The 22720-nt window shown below is 42.0% G+C and overlaps 1 protein-coding gene across 1 annotated transcript in view; it reads right to left on the bottom strand.

Annotated features, from left to right (window-relative positions):
* Positions 1-22720, bottom strand: part of map3k10 (mitogen-activated protein kinase kinase kinase 10) — a 35501-nt gene that overhangs the window by 1281 nt on the left and 11500 nt on the right. The window contains exons 2-9 of the mRNA XM_044120725.1: positions 9047-9227; positions 8616-8764; positions 5924-6099; positions 4794-5016; positions 3214-3427; positions 2332-2441; positions 1998-2251; positions 516-1050 (exon numbers count right to left, since the gene is read on the bottom strand). Coding sequence (XP_043976660.1) covers positions 516-1050; positions 1998-2251; positions 2332-2441; positions 3214-3427; positions 4794-5016; positions 5924-6099; positions 8616-8764; positions 9047-9227 — 1842 coding nt within the window. The remainder of the gene's footprint in view (positions 1-515; positions 1051-1997; positions 2252-2331; positions 2442-3213; positions 3428-4793; positions 5017-5923; positions 6100-8615; positions 8765-9046; positions 9228-22720) is intronic.

Here is a 22720-nt window from a genome sequence, read left to right as displayed (position 1 = left end):
TCGACACTTGGTAAGATTTTGTGTTATTCAGTATATAGAAGGTGTTATGCCAAGTTTTTCCCTTGGAATATTATTTCTATAATTGTATCACAGCCAATAATGCATATTTACTTTATTATGTAGCAGAAAGCAATTTGACCTAGAGTTACTTATCACTTAGATTGTTTTAGAAACCCAACTTGAAGTAAAAATTAGCAATAATAGCTTTAAGTAGAGCTCATACGCTGTACTGTCCCTGTTCATATTTTTGTTTTTTAACATGAAAAACGTGAAAAATTTCTGATCATAAGAATTTTTTTTTGATCTATTGCCGTCATGATACATTTCAGTCACTGATGGTAAGTCATTGCCTTTCTAATCAACCTTAGAGTATGAACAGAAATGTTATGTTCACTATTTTCTCCACCGCAAGAGCGTGAATAGACATCGACATCATCTACGTCTCTTCCAGGACTCGTTGACAGAAGAGACATGAAGCATGAAGCCGCAGTGAGTGAAGCGTTAAGTCTGCGTACCTTTAGATGCCGTGGTGACGGGATGAGGAGGCATCGGCATGCTGCCGTCAGACGGCGTCCTGCGGTGTCCCAGAGTCTGCGCTCGGGGTCGGATGGCGCTGTCCGACGGCGTCCGTCTGTGTCCTCTGTTAAGAGCCATCGCTGCCGACACGTGGGTGGGCGTGAGCGACTGGTTGGGCTCCTTCTTGAAGCTCTCCGCCCGCAAGTCCAGGAGCGGGTTGAGAGCGGGAGCTGGAGACGGCGGCGCCGCCACCGAGGGCGTCTTGACGCCCGCTGACGGGGTCAGAGGGTAGTCGTCCGAGTCCGAGGGGAGGAGGGACTTGGTGGAGTTGCAGTCAGACAGGGAGGACAGAGACAGGAGTGTGACGGAGGGGGACGGGTCCATGCAGGCGAGCCCGGAGTCATGGTGTCTGGAGAGCGTCAGCGAGAGGTTCCTGCTGGGCGGGGAGGTGCTGCGGCGGAAACGGCCCGTCCGCTGGAAGAGACCCTCCTTCTTCTTCCGCTGCTCCTCTCGGTCCTGCTCGTCCTGAAGCATCTGGGAGCCACATCAGGGTTTACAGAAACAATCTACATTCACCTGCTGTTACCACATGACAACATAGGGCTGAAATGATTAATCGTGATTAATCGTTTAGTGACATAATCGTCAACTAATTCAGGAATGGACTAATCATTAATTGGAGTATACAGACTCCAAAAAGGCCATTTGGAGAAAAAAACAAACATATTCAGAGTATTGAAGACAAAACTGTACCAAATACATATTTATACATGTTACATTCATGTATAATGTATATATAAATGTAAAAGTCTGTAAATGTAAATCTGTAAATATGTCCTAGCAAAAACTCTTGAAGTGGCAAACAAACAGATCTTTTAATTTGTGAGTCCAAATCTTTGTTAGGATAAACATCCTATAGTTTAGAAACCTCACTGTGTTAAATTTAATCTTAGAGAACAGAAGAAAGCATAAATAAATATTAGGCATGGAATCTATCAATTATTCTGACGGTTGATCGATTAATCGGATAAAAAATGGAACATTATACAGATTCATTTAAATGATTCTAGTAAAAAAAATAATTCAATTCCTTTTTAAGTAAGAAAATAAACATTTTATTGCCTAAAAGAAAACAACACAGCATTCTTTTAGTAAATCTTTACCAGGTGACGCTAAAACTAAGCCACCTGAGGAGTTTTGACTACAACTTATTAAAACCAAAGGGCTTTTATTTTTTTTATCTTAAAGGTAAACTCTACTTTTTTGTGCAGATGTGGCTCCATTACTGCGATTACTGTGTTGTTCTTTTCAGAAAAGTAGCCTTTTTTTGAGTATGTATTGCAGTTAACGATTAATCGACTGCTAAAATAGTTGATGATTATTTTAATCGTCGATTAATCACGATCAATCGATTCAGCTCTAAATAACAAGCTACTCTACGGCCGAACAGTCAGGTCGTCGTTCAGCGGTTTGGGCCCCACCTGCTGTTTGCCCAGCTGCAGCAGGTCCTGCCCCAGACCAACAGAGGCCAGCAGAGAGGCGCAGCCCAGCAGCAACATGTCGCTCTTCTTCCTCTGGTTGCAGCGCCGAGCCGAGTCCTGGTTGCTGACGCCCATCCACAGGGCTCCGGACGCCGGGCAGAGGCCCGCGCCGCAGACCGGAGGCGCCGCGTTGATGGCCCCGTTGCTGCTGGTCTCTGAGGGCAACGGCGATTCCTCGAACTCGGAGCACTCCTCTGTCGTCCACAGAAGGAGAGACAGAGAGAGAGTCAGACTGAGAGGAGACGTCCGGCGGACGGTCCCAGCAGAGACTCACCCATCTCATTGATGTTGGAGATGCCGGGCATCATGGAAGCGTGTTTGGGGGACTTGCCCAGGTTTGGTGCACTGGATGAGTAAACTTTACCTTCACTGAGGGATTTCAGCCTGCGAGCACAGAACCGTATGAGACTAAGACGTATTCACACAACTTTCCCACAATTTGTCACTCTGCAAAGATTTAAAGATTTACTGAGATTCTGTTTCTCATTTGTGACAGAAACACAAAGTGGGTCATAAATCTGAACTGAAAAGAAAGTATTGAGAAAAAAAACAATAAAAAAAATCAATGACCTGCAGGCTGCGCCATACTTTAGAAAGGGATTATAGGCTACAATTTGTGGGGCCCCACATATTTTGGGGATTTTATACTGGGATTAAATTACACCCAGATGGAGTCTAAAGTGAGTTAACTCCAACAGGAAGTTGGAGGCATTGGGTTTTATTTAAGGGTTTTATAGTAAAGAGGTGCCATTTTTAGATTTTTGTATGCAAAAAAACAAACAAACAAGTTATGCAACCTTTTCTTTCCACTTCTTAATTAAGTGCTCTTTTATGTTGGTCTATCCCACAAAATCCCAATAAAACCAATTAAATGCTTGTGGATATTTTTACAAGACTGCCAGTTCTCATTATACTTTTAGCATTTCTTGTTTTATGTCAATTAAAGTCTGAACAGAGTTCTATCTAAATTATTAGACGACCTTTACACAGATCTGCGGGTTGATTCGGCCTTTCTATAACTTATGATTATTGATTATTGTACACTAATAGTTAGATATGCAGGTAGTTATTTTAATGAGTTGTTATCTTTAGACCAAAAGCTAAACATGGCTGAAACACTGAAATCTGAAGTATTTCAGTCAGAAGCAGCTCTCACTTGTCCTCTCCTCCGACCCGCTCCCTCTGGTGGGTGGAGCTCGGCCCCCAGGTGCGTCCTTTCTTCTTATTGGCTGTCAGGTCTTTGTTGTTACACACGGAGGTGCGGCCCCACGTTTTACTGCCGTCGCTCGGGGTCACTGAGACACACAAGGAAGCACTCTTCCTCTTGTCCACGCTGGGGGACGCCTGCACTGTGATCTTGTGCTCAAAACCTGCAGAGAGAAAGACAGAGAGAGAAAGAGAGAGGCAGAGAGAGAGAGAGAGAGACACCTCAAGGTTTACACTTTCAAACAAACACTGAAGTTTAAAACCAAACATGAAGCTGGAAAAACGTTGGCAAAAATTTAAACCTCGGATTATAAGATCATCATGATTTTAATATAAAACCAAGAAAACATAATCAAATGCAAAATTTAATTTTCAAATGAGGATTTCAAAGTAATCCTCCCCGAAGCGAATAGCTAGCTGTGTCAGCAACGCCAGCCGTAGAGACATTTTGACCCACTCTTCTGAAAACAACCAGAGTGGAGCCAAATTTAAACATTTAGGTGTGAAAAGAAAAGAATGATGAGTAAAAAGAAGAATACTTTTTCTCAGAGCTGCAGATTATGACGTAATAATAACCCAGATGACTGAAGTCGGTTCTGCCGATTATAAATGAAAACTGTTACTTTAGGTTTGACTGTGTTCATGTTTATGCAAAACATACTGTAACATAGAGCTGAGGGAGAAATCGATTGTATCAATTAATTGAATTTTTGGTTTTTGAAATCTTGATTTTTGGAAAATTAATCATTTTTCACCTTCACCAGGGCGGCCATCTTGCTTGACAAGTGTGTTGGGACAAAATATAAGGGTTAGGCTACAATTAAAAAAAAAAAAATATGATTAAGCAAATAAAGTCATGATAGGACAAGAATAGAACTGTAATAATATGATAATAAAGTTGTTTCACAATAAAGTCGCAATAATGTGAAAATAAAGTCGGTGTATTAGGAGAATGAAGTAATTTCTGAAAATTACAACCCAAACAAAAAATAAATAAATAAAATAAAATAGCTGCTTTGGTATCAGTTTTACATATAAGGAAATAATTAATCTCTTAACACATCAGCATCAAATTAGAAACAGCAAGAGGGCTTGAGGATGATTGAGCAACGACTGAGTTTATTTTGGGAAAAAAAGACGCTCTAATGCTGACGTTAGATCCTTCTCTCATTAAAATAACTTTCTCTCTCATGACTTTAGGACTTTCTACATGTACAATTACGTCTTTATTTTGTTAATATTATGACCATCTTCTCATGTTTGAATAAAAATTCTTGCAGTCTGAGCCTAATGCTCCGTCATCCAATTTACAGAAGGGATTAAATACATAAAAAACACTTTTTGAAAATATTTTCTATCATTTGTAATATATATATATATTTTTATTTATTTATTTATTTATTAAACGCGGATCTGGCAGGAAAACATTCAATATTTTTAATTTTAAGCCGTACTGCTCAGCCCTACTGCAACAAGAAGACCCAGCAGGTCCGTCTGTTAAGCCAGGCTGCAGTTCTCGTCTCCACCCACCAGAGGGCAGACTGATGCAGTTGCTGCCCGGCTTCCACCGGTTCTTCCTCTTCTTGACGCTGGGCTTCCCCTGGTACATCTGGTGGATGATGATGTTCAACTCCCGCTCCACGATGTCGAACTCCCTCTCCGCCAGCTCCTGCTCCCTCTTCTTCAGCTGCTCCTCCTGCTCCTTCTGCTCCTCGGCCGCCCGGGCCAACGCCTCCTCCCACGATCTCAGCTCCTGCAGACCGGTGGGGGGTGGGGGGTGGGGGGGATAAGAGGAGGTGGAGGAAATGAGTGTAGCAAAGCAGCAACCTGATTTAACACCTCTGCGTTGCTGAGCTATTCCTGACATGCAGAAACACCTCAGACCGACTGTGAGAAGCTTCCCGGCGTCGGGCTCAAGAAACTGCTAAAAAGCTCCATGTAGTACCCAAAAACTGTACTCAACTAAAAGAGTACCAATACTTCAACAAGTTTTTGCTCAAGTAAAAGTTAAAAAGTAGCCGTCCATGAAATTATTCAAGTAAGAGTAAAAATGTATTTTGGTAAAAAAAAAAGAAAAAAAGTCTACTCAAGGATGAATCATTAAATATTTATTATCATCAGATGGATCAAAATACAAAGATAAGTGAACATTTTTGGTATTCTAAGGATGAAAATGACAATAATTTATACAGGGTGAGCCACACTTTTCCAAACAAAGGAGACACAACATTATATACCGGTAAATAAAAAAACAATTGTCCAATATAAAATGTTTATTTTTTTATGGAAACTTATGGCTCACCCTGCATAAGTGACAAAATATAAAATCAGGCAAAATAGTTTTTTTCTAAATCAGTTTGTTTTGATAAAAAAAAAAAAAAAAGAAGTTAGGACGCCATAACAAAATCTGCAGATGTGAGTCTTGTCGGGTGAATTTCTGGCCAAAACATGTTTGTGTTTCATTCAGTGTCCAGAAATTTTACTCAAGCAAGAGCAGAGATGCTTCATGATAGGATTACTCAAGCAAAAGTAGAAACTACAGCGTTGCAAAAATACTCCAAAAAGTCAATTCCTTCAAAAAACTTACTCAAGTAAATGTAACTGAGTAAATGCACTTCCCAGCTCTGCAGTGCCAGGTCGGCTGGTTTCACCGTCCTCACCTTCTCCTTGGCCCGGAGCTCATCAAACATCTGCTGGATCTCCAGCCTCCAGTCCTCCTGCAGCGAGTGGAAGGACTCCAGAGGCATCTGGAACATGGAGGACTGTTCGATGGCCTGCAGGCGCCGCAGGATGCTGGTGAAGGAAGGCCTGCCGCGGGGGTTGGCGCTCCAGCACTCTGACAGGTGGAGACGGTTACAGCAGGAAGGTGTGAGAGAAGCTGCTGCCATCCGATGTGGCGGCTTTATTTATTCATCCATTTCAGATTAAATGTCACCAACGTGCTTTATGACCGCTGCACTGAAAAAAATAACTCTTTGGATGAACATTTTAAAAAATCATGGAAAGGTTTTCCACCTGATTGCTTTATTTCAGCACCATGTAATTCTGTTACTCCTATTTAAAGCAAATGTGTTAGATCAACTTAATTTATTAAGGTTGATTCAACTCATTTACTATAGTTGGACCCAATGTAATTTAAAAGAGCCAGACCAACTAATTTGCAACGCTTTGGACCAAATAATTTACTTGACTAAGATTAATGGCAATTTAGTTGTTATCTCAACATGATTAAATTTCATAAACGTGAAGTTGTTGAATTTCTTGTTTATCCAACATGATTGTATCACGTTTTTGTTTGAAACATGAAATTATTTAGTTAAAAGTACATGATATTCTTTTGTTAATGCGATAACCTCCTAAGTTTTTTTTTTTTTCAGTGTGACGATGTTCTGCTTCTTTGAAATGTTTTAAATGTTCTTGTAATATCTAAATAGACACCAGACACATTCATAATCCTGCTCATTTTAAGCAGCAGAATAATCGTTTAGTTTGTGCATTTAGTAATGTGATCTTTACTTGTGGACTGGTGGACGTGAGTTTTGTTTTAATTCATTTTCTATTTTTTTATACACCGGTATATCTTGTTACCTTCCTAAAATAATGGCCTAAGTCATTATTTTTATTACTTTGCTAAATAATCACTGCATTTTTATTGGCAAAATATGATTTATGCAAAAACAAATAAAATAAAAAAAATTAAAAGCCAGTGTTTTTCCAGCTCTTTTGCGCTCTAAATTTACATGTTTATGGTAAAACGACAAACAGAAATTGTATCGCTCGTTAGTGAAGCGCTGAGCAGTAAACCAAGTGAAATCCAAATCGCATTCAGAGACCCAGTCCCACTGCCCCGCCGTCAATACAATGCACAAACACAGAGCGGTGGCTGGTTGGACTGGTTATGTTTTTCATTCCTGGCAGTCGCGGCAGACAACAAGGAAGGGGAAGGCGGCAAGATGGTGGCAGCATATGGCGACTATCATGAGCCAGAACCCTGACAGACAGAGTTACAGACAACATGCTGCATACCTACAATGAACACAGATCCACAAACTGATCAGTCCAACGCAACAACATGAACATCTGCTGCATGTTAGGTTTACAAAGAGAGTCTAATAAAGAGCAGTTTTTGACAAGTAAAGCTTCAAATAAAATAGAAAATAGCAGCTGGTACTTGTTTATTAGATGAAATAAACTAGAATTAAATGGATGCTGACGTCGATAAAAGGAGGCGGGAGACATGATGAACAGGAGAGGCGATTAAAGCATGAGCATGGATCAAAAAGCACAGGCTTCAGGAGAAACTGCTCTTTTTCTTCATTAGAGTTAAAGCCTGTCCTCAAACCTCCTCACCTGTGCTTAAGATAGAGCACCTCAGGTCAAGCTTATCCTGCAGGTGAGTATTTAAGCAGGGATGAACTGAACTGTGAAACAAGAGCCAGCTGATACTCCACAACGGCTTCAAGGAGCAAGACCTAGGAGACGTAAACCTACAGAGAGACTAACGCTAACTCTTATCCTCAGCTCCTGTGTAATGCAACAAAATCTACCGTAGATTTACCAGCTGCAAGCTGAAAGGCCTCCAGGACAGTCCAGTCATGGTGAGCAAGGGTTTTCCTACGTCACTGGCGGCGCTTTAGTGCGTTTTAGTGATAGACTCGGTTCGATTGGGGATCAAAATTGCAACATTTGCTACATTTTCAGCTGGTGAGGTTTGCCTTCACAAACAATGCAATCTAATTGGGGAAAAAAAACTGTTCCCCTCCTCACCTGTGGTGGCGCTGCACCAAGAACTGCTGGAGTTCAACTTCCTTCTTTACAAAATGTCAACAAAACTGGAGCGGCGTCAGATTTGAACAGTTGTAGGATTTCTCTTTTCTCTGGTAAAGGACCCTTTCTCCCAGTAACGCCAGACTCTTGAATTTGTTTTTGGTTGTATTTACCCAGAATGCCCTGCGCTTTAGTGCACTTGCTGCTTTTGGAGCGGACTGCAGTCAATTTATTTAACTGAAACGAGACGTGGGCTTTTAAGCGGACCAGAGTTCCCTTTTTTGGTCCGCATCAGAATTCGACTACGCGTTCACACCTCACCAAACGAACCGCATTTTCCAGACAAACAAACTGGAGTTTGACTGGAACTCAACAGGGTTGGTGTGAATGCACCCTAAAGGTCAGGCTGGATGACCGGTGTAAAGGAAAACCACAGGCACAAGCTCTGCCTCAAACAGAGACAGCGTACATCTGCAACAATGCTCTCCACATGCTTGGGTCTTTACTTGTTCACAGCCAGCTGTCGTCGTGACATTTTTCTGGGCATGGGGGGGGTCACCCTCTGTTCCGGCAGCGTCTGCTTACCTCTCAGCAGCAGAACAAAAGGTTCAGGGCAGGTTGAAGGGATGGGGAGTGTCAGCTTGTTCATGGCAACTCCGTAAGCTACCGCCAGGGCGTCTATCTCCCGGTAAGGAACTTCTCCGGTCAGCAGCTCCCACAGCAGCACGCCAAAACTGCAAAACGAGGCGCGGAAAGAGAGAGAGAGCGAAGCGGTCAGTGATGGTTTTAACATAAGTACGACACCTTGCTGTGACTTTTCATATCTCCTGAACTTTGAGTTTATTTTATTGGTGTTTCACGGGGGGTGTTGAACACAAAGCGGTGCATGATGGTGAAGTGGAAGGACGCAGTTTGCGGTTTTCCAAACACCACACTGAATACTCCATGGGGAAACAATTTTCACACATTGCTGCAAATCTTGTAAACATGGTGGACAGACGGACGGACACCGATACCTCCACACGTCGCTGCTCTTGGAGAACAGAGAATGCTTGATGACCTCCGGCGCCATCCAGGCGTAAGTCCCCGCTGCACTCATCTTGGTGGTCTGGTGCCACTCTCTGGCCAGACCAAAGTCCGTGATCTTCAGGGTTTTCCCACTCAGGTCGTCCCGCTCCACCGGCTGCAGGATGAGGACTAAGGAAGAGGAGGCAGATTAAAAGAGCTGTTTGGTTTTATTAGTTCATACCACAGAAAAGTTTCCTCTCCTGCTTTTAAAAAAAGTGTTAAAATAATAAGAGACTTGAAGAATGAGTGAGTAAACCAGAATACAATAACTTTACAAGTTATGTGTACTATGGTGTTTCTACAAATGCCTGAAAATATAATGTTCTGTAAGCGGACGGGTTCTGTGTCCCAGAGATGGAGGCATTTTGTTGCAAAATGAGCGTACAGATCTCAGAACAAAATGAAATGATTGTGATCAGAGGCCCAAACTCAGGGTGTTAAATTAAGAAGTCAAATTTCTTTAAAGTCATATTTGATTTGCACAACATTTTTCTAACAACTGAAGGTAACATAGTTACTTGATTATGCTATGAAATGGCATTATGTTTCTTTAAAATACATAAAACCGCCCCTTTAAATAGGTTAAAGACGTGCTGTGGTCTGAAGAAACTCTTCAAACAAAGCGATTATGTATGAAAACTTCTACATTTTAGGAAAATAAAGAACTGCTTTTCTAGATTATTATTCTGGCATTTAACATATAGAAATAAAGTGACCAAAAACAAATTTTTTTGGTCACTTTTCTGTCTGATTTAAATAAAAAAAGGACTATGTGTCATTTCTACAGCATATTTTATATCTGGCTTCCACTACGTCCGTATGCAGTAAGTTCCAGGTGTGTTTTCGATGGTCCAGCTGTGTTTCAGAGTCGTTTCTGTCACTTTCGCGCACAGCCTCCCTCTGAATGTCTCACTCTCAGCTGATCTCCCCGTCTTTGTCCCTCTCTGTGTGACTTCCTCCTCCGTTTCCGTGTGAGAGCCGGCTTATGGAAATGTTTGGAGTGCACACAGTTCGCATGAAGTCAGGTGGGGGAAGCTCTCTCTCACTTATCTAGAGGCATATGCAAAGGGCGGTGAAACAAGGAGACACACACACACACACACACAGCCGTGTTATTGTTTACACACATGCACACGGGAACGGTGTCACATGATGGAAGGTGTGGCTCTTTACTTTTCTCTGCCCACAGGTTTGCTAGGAGACCAGTTTCTGCAACAGAAAACTGATCTCATGTCAGGAAATGCTGATCAATTATTTATTTAGCCAACTCGGTGCCAAGATCCACCTCCACTCTGTTTTTATATATTATAGCTGCGGAAGGAGGTTTTAAAAGCTTCCTGAGTGAAGACACTGACATCCAGCTTCAACAACGCTTATATCGTTCATCAGACTCCTAAGTTGTTACAATCTTCTCTTCATCATCAGTCAGAAGAACCAAACTAAATGACGGATACGGGAAAAAGCTTCATTAAAATTCTCTCTTTGCACATTTTTCTACTTCCATCATGTCTATTCTGCTTCTAAAAGTGAGAAAAAAGAACAAACAAACAAATAAAATCACCCTGATGTTTTCGTTGCAATAAGTTAATGCTTTTTTGGTCGAAAACGAGCCGTTTTTTGTTTCTAAGCCGTGTTTCCATCAATGTTTTTTATGTGCATTTTGAAATAAAAGGTTGATGGAAAATGACTTTCTTAATTTCAGGGTAGAAAAAAATTGAAAATATGCTTGCTTAAACAATAAAAAAAAATATATAAATATATATCTATGGTAAAATTACAATCATCAGTGCTGCACTTGTTTATCGGCATGTGGTCAGATAAGAAATCCTTCCTCATGAAATGACACATCGGATCTGCTGTGAGCTAGTCAAAAATATATTCATAACTCCCCGAGTAAAGATTTAGTGACTAGAGGTTGTGACATTACATCATCTCGGTAAATAGAGGCTAAAATTTCTGAAATGGACTCTGTACTTTGTAGCGTCTGTTTGAAAAGAAGACGCCGCCTCAACCAACACCTTCATGTTCCATGGTTCAGTCCATTTCTTCTTATTATTATTCTTTTACCGAATAACCAAAATAAATGAGACATTTCAGTTGTCCCACAAGAGCCGCCCGGCCCCATCCAAACAACCGGTTGTCATGGTGACCAGCAACTCGTAAGGAGTTTCATGCTTCTCCTTCTGCCGCCTGTCCCAGGGGCTAAAGGTCAGCAGAAACACTCAAGTCTGACCAATCATTGGCTGATGACACTGAGCGTCCGTTCACGGCCAATAAAACGGCAACCGTCGTCACAACAAGCTGGGATAAACGACTGACAGCACGAGAACGGCAGACGGAAAGGAGCGAAGCAACAGCAACTGTGACATTCAAGTGTAAATCAACAACTTCACCGCGTTTTATTAGGATTTTATGAGATAGACCATAACAATGTTGAACAAAAATGTAAAGTGGAAGGAAAACCATATGTGATTGTTTTAGTTTCTACCTCAAAAAAATCCAAAAGGTGTTTTGTGCATTTGTATACAGTCCCCAAAATCAGGATCTTTTCCTTCAATTTTAATGTTTTTGGGGGTATTTCTCCACAAACAGCTCAAAAATAAGTCAGAATGAAATCGGTGAACATAAAATTTTAAGTCTCAATTAAATTTAGGTCTGTTATGAAACGCATACAGCTTCCTTGATCTGAAACGTTTCTAGCTTAGGCTGTTAGCGTGGTTGCATACAGGAGGGTGAACCTCTGCACTCGACTCAAGTCTCCGAACAGGTTTCCATGACATTTACCTCCATCCATCTTCTCAATCAACTCTGACCACTGGAACATTGGACAAAACTATGTCAGCCACAAAGCATTTAAAATGTCAAAAAGAAAATATTTGCAGAGGTAACAAGCATCAGTCCTCCTCGGGACGTCTTTTCTGTTCAGATACTGTCATAACTGAGGGGGACAGCTGTCTTTCTGGCGTGGACAGCAGCTGCAGGGAGACATGTCCACACAGACAGAAATCCTCATGTGGGTATGTTTTCCATAAGATTCCTCCATTCCTGGCTTGCTTGATGAAGCAACACCGTTTACAATAAAAACTTTAAGCAGAGGATGACAAAAAAATAAAGAAAGAATGGTAGGGGAGGAAAACGGAGCGAGTTACACAGACAGAAACAAACTGAATGACTTAGCTCCCACTGTGGCTCTGTGATGTAAGTAAATATCATCATCTGCTGCCCCCAGATTGTCTCTGTGCTGCTAGTTAACACCACCTGCACATGTTCACACATTCACCCTAAGGTTTTCCCTCCTGACGGCGTTTCTTCCAGATCGGCATGTATGGGCTCAGCTGACGGCTTTGAAACGTAGACATAAAGCCTCCAAGGGAAAGGAGGAAGAGAAAACAAGACCAAAAAAAACCTACCTCAGGGAAAGCGTGGCTTTTAAACAATGCACTATGAGCGCTGTTGGAAATGTTACCTCAAAGTAGGCTGAGAGGACCCTTGCTAACCACACATGTAGCACAATGGAGTGTGACTGCTGCTAAACCTTAGAGCTAACATTAAATCACAATATTATTTAGTGCTGCTTGATATTAGTAAGAAATGTAATCCTGTTGGGGATAAAATATGGCTAGCAAATAATTAAAGGCTAATTTGGGTTGACTACTTCAAGCTAACTAGCTAACTTTAAGCAGCTAGCTAGCTGAGGGGAAAAAGAATACATTTAATTCCATCTCAACCCAAAAAAAAGTTACATTAGCCTGCATTTCTTGTTTTACCAATGAAACAATTTAGTTTTAGTTTCTTAATTACTTTACCAGAAAATTTTAATGATCTCCTGTAATGGACCTTACCAAGCTCCGCCCACAACCGACCCACGTGACCGCAAGTCTCACAAGCAAAGCCTCTTAGCGCATTGTTTCTATGTAAACATGACTCCATTAGTGCATCATTTCTACCGGATTTTCACAATATATCAGCTACTACAATGGACAGAGGAAATAACAAGTTCATGTCATCGTCTGGGAGGAGGTTGCTGGTTTTTCAGTCACAAGCTGGTTGCAAACCTGAGGCCAGCAGGTGTCAGTCAGTCAGTTATGGTAGATCTGAAATTTGGTTTGATGACCTCAATATGAGAAGCTACAGACTGATAGGAGGAACCAAAGAGCTCTGTTAAGGTAAAGAAGCCATTTGTTTGTTAAAATTTTATGAAATCTATTTGTTATATTTGATGTTTGTTATGAATGACGTATAGTCACAAACGAACAGGATAATTAGTCCAACGTTTAGAAACTACAGCGGCTGTAATGAGCCACAGCAAAGGTAAACAAAGTTAAAATAACCCGAACAGGTGATCAACTCAAAACCACTCGTACCTTTTTACTCTCTCTCTCTCTTTGTAGTTTAAGCACACCTGTTACCGTGGCAACCACCTGCGCTTCGCAAGACGAGCAAAGATTACGTTAAAAAAACAACATTCAGTCCGTTACGACATCAAGTTTCCAGGCTTGATATTTATTTCTGGATTATTAATCAGCGCTTCCCTGAACAAAGCGATGGTTGATTGACTAGCTGTACTTGGTGCTAGAGAGGCTAACACGAGTAACAGTTTAGTCCAAAGCCTTTTCTGCTAAAATAAAATCGTTAGTGTGTGTCAGATACAGTACACGTTGCATATTGATCTGTTTAGCTAAAGTAAGACCGTGTAGCAGACAGGCTACAAGGTGTAGACGTTGTATCAGAACTGCTATTATGCTGTACTTAGCTAACGAGAAGCTTGTGTTTGTGAGACGGCCACCCACGTGACCACGTAGAATGGGCATCAGCCAATGAAAAGCGGCCCCTCTGGTAAGGTCCATAGGGTGACCAGATTTGGGTTTCTGAAAAGTAGGACACTTCTTTTTTTTGTTGGCGGGGGGTAGAATCCGCGGAATGGAGTAGTGGAACGGAGTGGCAATGTAATCACAATGCACTGTAAGCTATGTAATGTATTTTGAGGCAGTTGACCAAAATCCCGGACGATTTTGAAATTCCCCCCGGACATTTTTTTAGGTCTGAAAAGTAGGACATGTCCGGGAAAAAGAGGACGTCTGGTCACCCTATCCTGTAACCTTTTAGGCAGCTATTAACACCAAACATATATTACTGGCATAGAGCACCAGTTCAGACAGTTCTTTGACATATTGATATTTTGTGTACAGTAAGTGGTAAACTTCAGAGCACTGAAGTGATCAGTTCAGACTGGTTTTGGATTAACGTGGAGGACGTCTACAAATGCTGCGATCCTCCACAGACTCCATAGCAAGACTGAAACTGGAGGCACAGAAAAGTCCCATACTCAAAGGAAAACTCTGCAAACTGTAGCTATCATCGGTATCTGCCGATATTAGTAGTTTCTTAGCATATCTTATCGGTCGGATGAATAAAACTGGGCTGATATTAACAACCAATGTTAACTTCCTTGTTACTGTTTGTATTTTTAGAGTCAAAAGAAGAGGTTGGTCATCTGGTATTTGTTTGGTCATGTGATAGTGATGTAGCACCGGGGAGTGAAGTCAACAACTGGTGATGTTGCTGTTTGTCCCACTACGTTTCCCTTCCTTGTTAGGTCATTATTGTAAATAAGAACCCGTTCTTAATAGGTTTCCTGATCAAATAATGGTTGAATGAATGAAAGTGTCAGGTTTTTTTTTAAGGTTTCAAAAAGGTAATGAAATAGATACAATGTCTGTAAATGTCGTTTATCGGCCATAGCAGCAATATCTGTGTCTGATATCGATGTCTGCCTAAATTTTCACACCGGTGCATCCCTAATTGTCGGGAAAGCAGCTGTGGAAAAATCATTTGGCGAGTATTAGTAGAAGTAGGCAGTTTTAGTTTGGTGTGAAGAGAAAAATTACAAATAGCTAAATATTAAATAAAAAAACTGAGGCTGAGAAATCAGCTAGGGCTGATTCAGAGATTAGACATCAGTATGGGAGCATGTAATTCATGTGTATGGAGGTGCCCTCACTTTTCCACATGACTGCATGTATTGATCAGCTATCAGAAACTCTGCAGCCTCGGTGAGCAGAGCAGAGCGGGTTGTTTGTCTTTCCTGCTGCTGCTGCTGCCACCACCGCCGCTCCTCCCTAAATCCTTGGACTCTGACTCTGTCTGAGGGTTGGGAAATGTTCAAACACCCATGGACCATTGACTACTTGAACTTTAATCTCACTAATAATCCCCTGCGCTGGTTAGTCAGTGCTTTGGGAACAGGTGACACAGTGACTCCCGGCCCACACACACTTCTCACAGCAGAGGAATGCAGATAGAGGACGACTGAGTGTGACCAGAACAGGGTTTATTACCAAAAAAACCCAACGAATCATGCCAGTTCTGAACAAGTCTCCAAAAACTCATGATGCATAATGAAAAAATAGGCGACAAATAGCTAAAAATTAGCTTTTTTAGCCGACTTGGATGATTAACCATAGCTCTACAAATATCCACTTCATCTATGAGCAGGCTAGGCAAATTGCCACCCTCTTCCTCTCCATCTCTCTGCGAGGCCTCGCCTTAAATAAACAATGTCAGCGCTGTCAGCTGGAGCTCTGGGCGTGGCCCGCTGAGCTGTCAGCTGAGAGATTTTCCATCAGGGATCAGCTGATCCAGAGCTGCAGGTGTTGTTTGAGGAGTGATGATGACAATCCAAACTGGAACATCTTCAACAAGCCTGTTGCAGAAATATGTTTACAAAGGCCTAACAAATGTCGTTTTACCTGTCAAACTCATTTTCATTCTGGCCTGTATCAAAAATCTGAATGTTCCTTAAGGGCCCGGTTGTGCAACAGTGTATTGATAAGACCCATTAAAGTGTTAAAACATCAATAAATAGCTGTTAGTTTCAGCATTCAGTGAGTGTTTTTAATATTAAATAATCCTGAACATCCAGGTCCATCCAGGATTTTGTGATCGCTTGTTTTGGGAGGTTGTAGGCAGGAGGGGGTGCTTTAAAAATCAAATTTTGTGGCACTAATTTAGAAATATTTGCAAGAAATTTTGTATTTTTTTTGGGGGTGGGGGGGAGAAAAGATCAGAATTGGGCCGTTCAGACTGTGGAGAAAAAGTCAAATACTTCATGCACAAAATTAACTTTTTCACTCCAATCTCCATTTTTTTTATTCATTTTGAGCTTCTTAGAAGAAAGCCAAGCTGAAAATTTCATCTTGGAAAGATGATGGGCGCTCCCACTTCTATTCATGTCGCAGTAAGGAGGAAGTAGATGCATGCAAATGTCTGAGCCACCAAGCGGCACAACGCCGCTCAGTCTTAACCCAAACCGCGGCGGTTAACTTCCACTAAAGCGGTTTCTTTTTCACATTTGAGTTGTGTTGTTTAGAAAAAAGATCCAGTCCAGACTGCTGTGTCATTAACTCGTTGTTATGGTAACAAGGTGTAGAGGTCACAAACCAAGACCGTGACTGGGAGGAAAGGAGGCGGCTGAGGCCCGAGCGCCCTCATGCCCCTATGAGGATCCACTCCTCTGCTTTCCTTTCCCCGTGTCCCGATGTCCTGGTCAGAGGGACACGCCGCAGGTTTTCCCCCTGACATTTTCCGTCGTTTTTGTTCAACCTCCACGTCAATACGCCAGATATTTACATGTCCAGTGTCAAGAGAAATACAACCTGTTCCCCCCCCCCTCCTAAATGACTGATCTAAAGTAGATCAGTCAGCATATATTTGTGCCATAACCAGAGTTTGAAATGAACTTAAGTATCATGAAACGTTAAAATTTCACTCTGGTTTATGAGAAGTCATCAGGCACTAGACGAGGTCCATGTGGAACACCGCAGACAGGATTTAGGAAAGAAAAAAAAAAAGAGAGAGAGACCCCATTATAATCATCAGACCCCTTCCTTCCTGTCCGCTGTTGCAGCTGTTGTCAGCCTGACGACACTCACAGCACCCCACGAAGCAGAGATGGGAGGAGATGGTGGCTAAGCTTGACTGAGCAGAGCTTATAAAAACAAGGAGTCACTCAGAGAGGGATGGTGACTGAACAAAACGACAGGATGAAGCAGCAGCAACAGTGATGGTGTGAGATGAAGGGTGGGGGATGGGAGCTACAGAAAGAAGGAGCCAAAGAGGAACATTTGAATATTAGGAGAAAGGAGCAAAAAGTAAAGGTTAAAAAAAAAAAAAAAAAACACATAAGATGAGACGAGAGACGGTAAGAAAAGACACAATCTGTGTGAGAAAGACGAAATGCACTGATGAAAAGATGCCAGCGTCGCAAAGTAAAGAGAGATGACCGGAGGGAAAGCTTTGGTCCTTTTCCTGGCAGGACACACCGCACGTCTTTGTCTCCCTCCATGTGTGTGTGCTTCGCTCAAGTTATGATGCATGCACACAAACAATAAATGCAGAAAATAAAAATAAAGAAATTATCACGAGTGGAGACTGGATTTCAACAGCACTTCATTTAGGTTTTAAAAAATGAAGCACTAAATCCTTCGATTTTCCTGCTCTGATAGCGCGGCTTTAGTGAGTGCGCTCCCATGTCATCGATACCTCGGCTTGGCTCCCGCTCCAACCACCACGGGCCTCAGAGGCTCTAATCCCGAGCCGCTCTGCTGCACGGTTTCCCCCCGCAGCCACCAGCTTTGTCACTGCACAAACGCAGCTGCCAGATTCGTGTGACCAGGCGGGCTCGCTTTCAGAAGAGATGGTTGCATTAAATGAGCTGTACGAGTAGGGTACAGCTATCTCTGTGTGTGTGTGTGTGTGTGGGTGGTATGAATATGAGAGAAGTTTTTAAGGGTGTGGGAATTCCTTCAGCTTCTTTCAGTCTTCTCATCTTCCTGGCTGTCTTCGCTTTGTTCAGAAACTGAACTGCAGCTTTTTTCGTATTAATACCGTAATAATGCCACACAAATTAGCCTCATGTTAATTTCCTTTTTCAATTTCCTTAGGTCCTGTCTAAGAATATGACTGCTTTCCTAATTATCCCCTATTGTTAAATGGTTAATTAATCACATTTTGTTGGTTCAATTTTCCATGTCTGACATGTAAAATCAAAAAACCATAAAAATGTAATCTTTCTGACAACATGAAGCAAGTTAAAATGCTGATCTAAAAATATTCAGGAAGCGATCAGAAGGGGCGACTGGCTTTTTATCAGTCTGGAAACAGTGTTAAAATGCCATTTCTGAACCACAATGAGAGACATTGTCCACAAGAAAACGTGAAATAGTGGTGAACTTTCACAGGAGTGCCACAAATCACTCCAAGAGTGCAGTGAAGTACTCTTGGAGAATCAACTAAAGCACCGAATGCTCCACATGTTACAGTGGTTACATGAAGGTTACAGTTCAGGATTTAAGCAAGGTCAAAACCTCAGCAGACCAAAAAGATCTCAAAGTCCCATCTCACATTTGTCAAAAACATTTTGAGGATCCCAAAGACTCTTGGGAAAATCCTCTGCCTACTGACAAGACAAAAGTGGAACATTTTGAAAGGTGTCGATCTCCTTAAATCTGGCGTAAAGCTACTCCAGAATATCATAAACACACCCAGGTTTGGTCTAACAGCTGCTCTGCTCCCTCCCTGGACCTGGAGCACAAGCTGAAATTCTTCTCTCTGATAGAAAATCCTGAAGGAAAATGTTTGACTAGGCTGCTTATTTACTTCCCACAAAATTCTTCTCAATTCTCATCCCCCTTCAGTGCTCCGTCTGGGCTTTCTCCCATTGAACACGATTTCTCTGGTTGATTTTCAACCTGGACAATCACAGAACAGAAGGACGACGATGATATCTGCGGTGTTTTAGGATTGCAGCCTGCCATGGTTGTAGTTTGGTCCATCGTGGCCATGGTCCTAAATATTGACCAATAATAGTTGCAGCAAGAGGAAACTTAAAAACATTTTATTGCTGATAAAGATTTCGTAGCCCTACAACGCTAGCAAGTGGGTAAAATCAGACCCAGTCATTCAAGCATTAACAGAGTTCCCGGCTCCAGCAACCAATCATTTCTGTCGGTAAAAACAGATTGTGACAAGACATTTTTGACACCATCAGTCAAAAATGACGGACAATGCTCAGCTACGACAACTGCCTGATGGCAGCTGCCGTGAGTGGCATTGATAGAGGGCCACAATGATTCTCCAAAGCTGTGAGCTGGGGTCTCCAGATGTTGAATCCCACAGATGCTAAACCGCAGAATTCACAAGCAGAATCAACGCATTAAACTCAAAGTAGGGCTAATAAAACCACTCCTGAATTACTCAGAAAGAAAGAACCGGGCCGCGTCCTTCAGGGTTCACAGTTTTTCCCCTCTGTCTGGTCTGTGGCTCTGCAGGTCCCCCAACACAACAACAACAAACTGCTACACCATTTTTATTCTGACACCTTTCAGTCAGAACCAGCGTTGTCTTCCAGCAGATTGTCCGTGGATTCGGACCACACGCCCCTCCGTTGGGCCGCCGCTCTCTGGGTGCCAGGCAGCTGCTGCTGGCGCTGCTGGCCAACAACAATGACCCTCTAACTGCAGAGTCAACGGCCAGCAAACATCCAGCTGACCACGACGCGCCGCTGCGCCCGTCACTGACGTGTCCGGCTCTGCCTGCAGGACCCGTTCCTAGCGTCATGTGGTGTTTATGCATTAGCAGCTTTGTAACATTTTGCCTCTGCAAGCTGAAACTAAAAAAAAAATCGATGGAGTTAAAAAAAACGAGTTGCTTTTTTTGGTCTTATTTTCTGCTCCAGTTGCTCCTCGTTCCTTTGACGTTTTATGGCAAATAACCTTTCAAACGAGCGCTGAGAAGCACACCACCTGTGTCTGCTTTAATACGTTCGGCCCGTCTGCTGACTCAGAGCAGCTCCCCAGACCTGCTTTGCAAACAGGTTTTTTTAGAAAGTCAAAAATGATAAGATGTCTGCCTGCTCATGCAAATTTGCCACGATTATGTAATGCGATGTTTACACGCAGGCATGCATAGGGTATAAACCATACATTAGGACAGTAAAAACAGCTGATGTGCTGAAGGTTCACACCAGGTTGAGAGTTTTTAGGTGAACCTGTTATCCAACGATGTACAGTAAAACTGTGTCAGCTATCCGACAAGTCCAGTAAAGAGAGCAGAGCGTCCCCACTGTTTACTGGTGGCCAATCGATTCCCTGTCGACAGCAAGAGACCGTACTGTAGCAGTGTGTGTGTAGGGGCGCTTGTGTGTGTTCATCTGTAATAAAGCAGTCATTGAGTCTCTGATTGGTGTCAGCGTCTGGGTTGGTTTCTCTCTCACCCACAGGGAGGCAAACTAACCTACTGACAGAGAGGCAAAGTTCACACAGTGAAAAAAAAAACAGTTCAAAGTCCTGAACGACGATCTGAATGGTCATAAACTCTTATCGCAACAACAAAGGCTTCATGATGTTTGAGATCAAATATTGTCAATAAACATAAACCAGAAAATAAATACTTTTTTGCTCTCCTTCCGAAATTCCTTTAGCACAAACTTATCGCAGCCGGGACATAAAAAATCTTACTGTTTCAACTGTTCATTATTCAAGGTGCGTCTGTGTAAATCATTAAACAGAACCAGACAACACTGAGACGGGGAGACACAAAACCACATGTCCAAAACAAGTTGGGGCATCGCATCAAGTATAAATCAGAACATCCTTACTTGGACCAGGGTTTCCCTCAGCGTATTATAAGCCTGGCGGGCCACCAGGCTTTATCTGTGCCCCCTTAAGTCATTTATTTAAGTCTTTTTAAAATGTTTGCATTTTTTAAGACTTTATAGTTGGTGATCAGGTATTAATCCTGCAGTCTTTCAATAGCACATAATTATCGAGTGATATTTTCAAATTTTCTGCCAACTTTAAACATTTTTTAACTCAAAAACACAACGGGCCGCTGGATGAATGACTGCCTTGGTGTCCAAAAACACCTGGCTTGGCAAGTTTTCAGGGGGAGACCTGAAAACTTGCCTTACTTCAATTTAAAAGGAAAACTTAGTACTTTGAATATCTATATCAAACATTTTAGGCTAATTGAAAGCCAAATTATTGGAACAAAGCTGCCCAGAAAACTCCAGCATGATTTAAATAAGCAATTTCAACATTAGTTTGTTGGGAAAAAAAGATTCAGGGTTTGATTTAATCACAGTTTTATAGATAAAAAGTGAAAAATGATAAAGCTACACATCTTAGGTAAAATGTTGTTAAAAACATCTCAGAAAAGAGTTAACCCTGTGTTGGGGCAAAAAAAAGAAAAAAAATCAATCCATTTACAAAGAGCTTCTACTTACAAATATAAAGAACTTTATTAAAACTTCTGATAAAAGTTAATGTGTTCATTACTTATGCTTTAGCTTAAAGTCACAAACATACCACTTTATGGATAAAAAGCCATTATAGTTCCCTGTAATACCCACATTATTTGGGGTAAATACAACCCAAATCACTCTGCTGGCTTATCAGGAGATGCCTCATTATCTCGTACCAAAACGTTCTCAAACTCCTCATCCCAGGCTGCAGTTCCTACATTATGTCTCCAGCTGACTTGAACACGAATGAGCATAACGAGGGCCGTGGTACATAAAGATGTAGATAAAGGCTGCAGCCTGCAGCGCGTTGAGAACGTTGGCCTTAATCTGTATCGGTCTCACTGTTATAAAGAAAAATGGTCTGACCTCCTCTCCTAACTCGCCCTACACTCTCCTCTTTCCCTCCATTCATCCCTTCCTCCTCTTCTCTTCTGGCCCATTTCCCTCCTGAGCCTTCAGGGGTTTTTTTCCTACCACCACTCCTCCTCTCCCCGTCCAGCCTTGCCTCCATCCATCTCTCCACTCAGTCATTCACAGCCTACAGTCGACCCTCGCTGCATCCATCTCCCATTCTTCACCGCGCCTCTCCGCTCCCTCACAGTGACTCCTGCCATTGTGAGCCCCGCTCTCTTTCTCTCCGTCTGCTCTCAGAATGGCCTCGTTGTTGCCGCTGCGGTGGTGCAGCGTGTGTGTGTACGCGTTTGTTCATGTGTGATGGTAGAGGTCTGAGATCTCTGCCCCAAGTACAGCATGTCCTGCTGCACGACCTTCACCCACACTCAGTCCTGTGTACATGCTCCCAAAACGATTATAAAAGACATCACTACCAAATCTAGAACGATGACAGAATCTGAAGGACTGGGCAAAAGTCTTTACTGGCCATTCATTTGGGCTAAGATTATTTTATAAATCGATTATTTTGATGATTAATCAAATAAAAACATTTGGCACATTATGCAGATCGTACATTGGACCACTTAAAGCAACAGTATGCAACTTTTATAGAATTTTTTATTTTATTTTATTTTTTACAAATTTGAGACGGATAATATGTGAAAACAAATTGCTTCCCCCAATGCTAACAACCAATCAGAGTCAGAAGGCAGGCCTTGGTGCTGTCAATCACAATCTCATGTGGCGCTGCTTGTACTCGCTCTTGCTCTCTGCTATCTCTACAGCTTTTCCCCGTCAGCAGATCTTGTTGTTGGCCAGGATTCTCTTGCAAAAGAGATTTTTTTTTTTTTTTATCTCAATGGGAATTTCCTGGTGAAATAAAACTTAAAATAAAAATAAAACACTTCAACGTACTGGTTTAAATGGT

This window comes from Gambusia affinis, linkage group LG06 (assembly GCF_019740435.1).
Source record: "Gambusia affinis linkage group LG06, SWU_Gaff_1.0, whole genome shotgun sequence".
Lineage (NCBI taxonomy): Eukaryota > Metazoa > Chordata > Actinopteri > Cyprinodontiformes > Poeciliidae > Gambusia > Gambusia affinis.
Note: the sequence above shows the minus strand (reverse complement) of the source record. Positions and strands in the feature narration are given on the sequence as shown.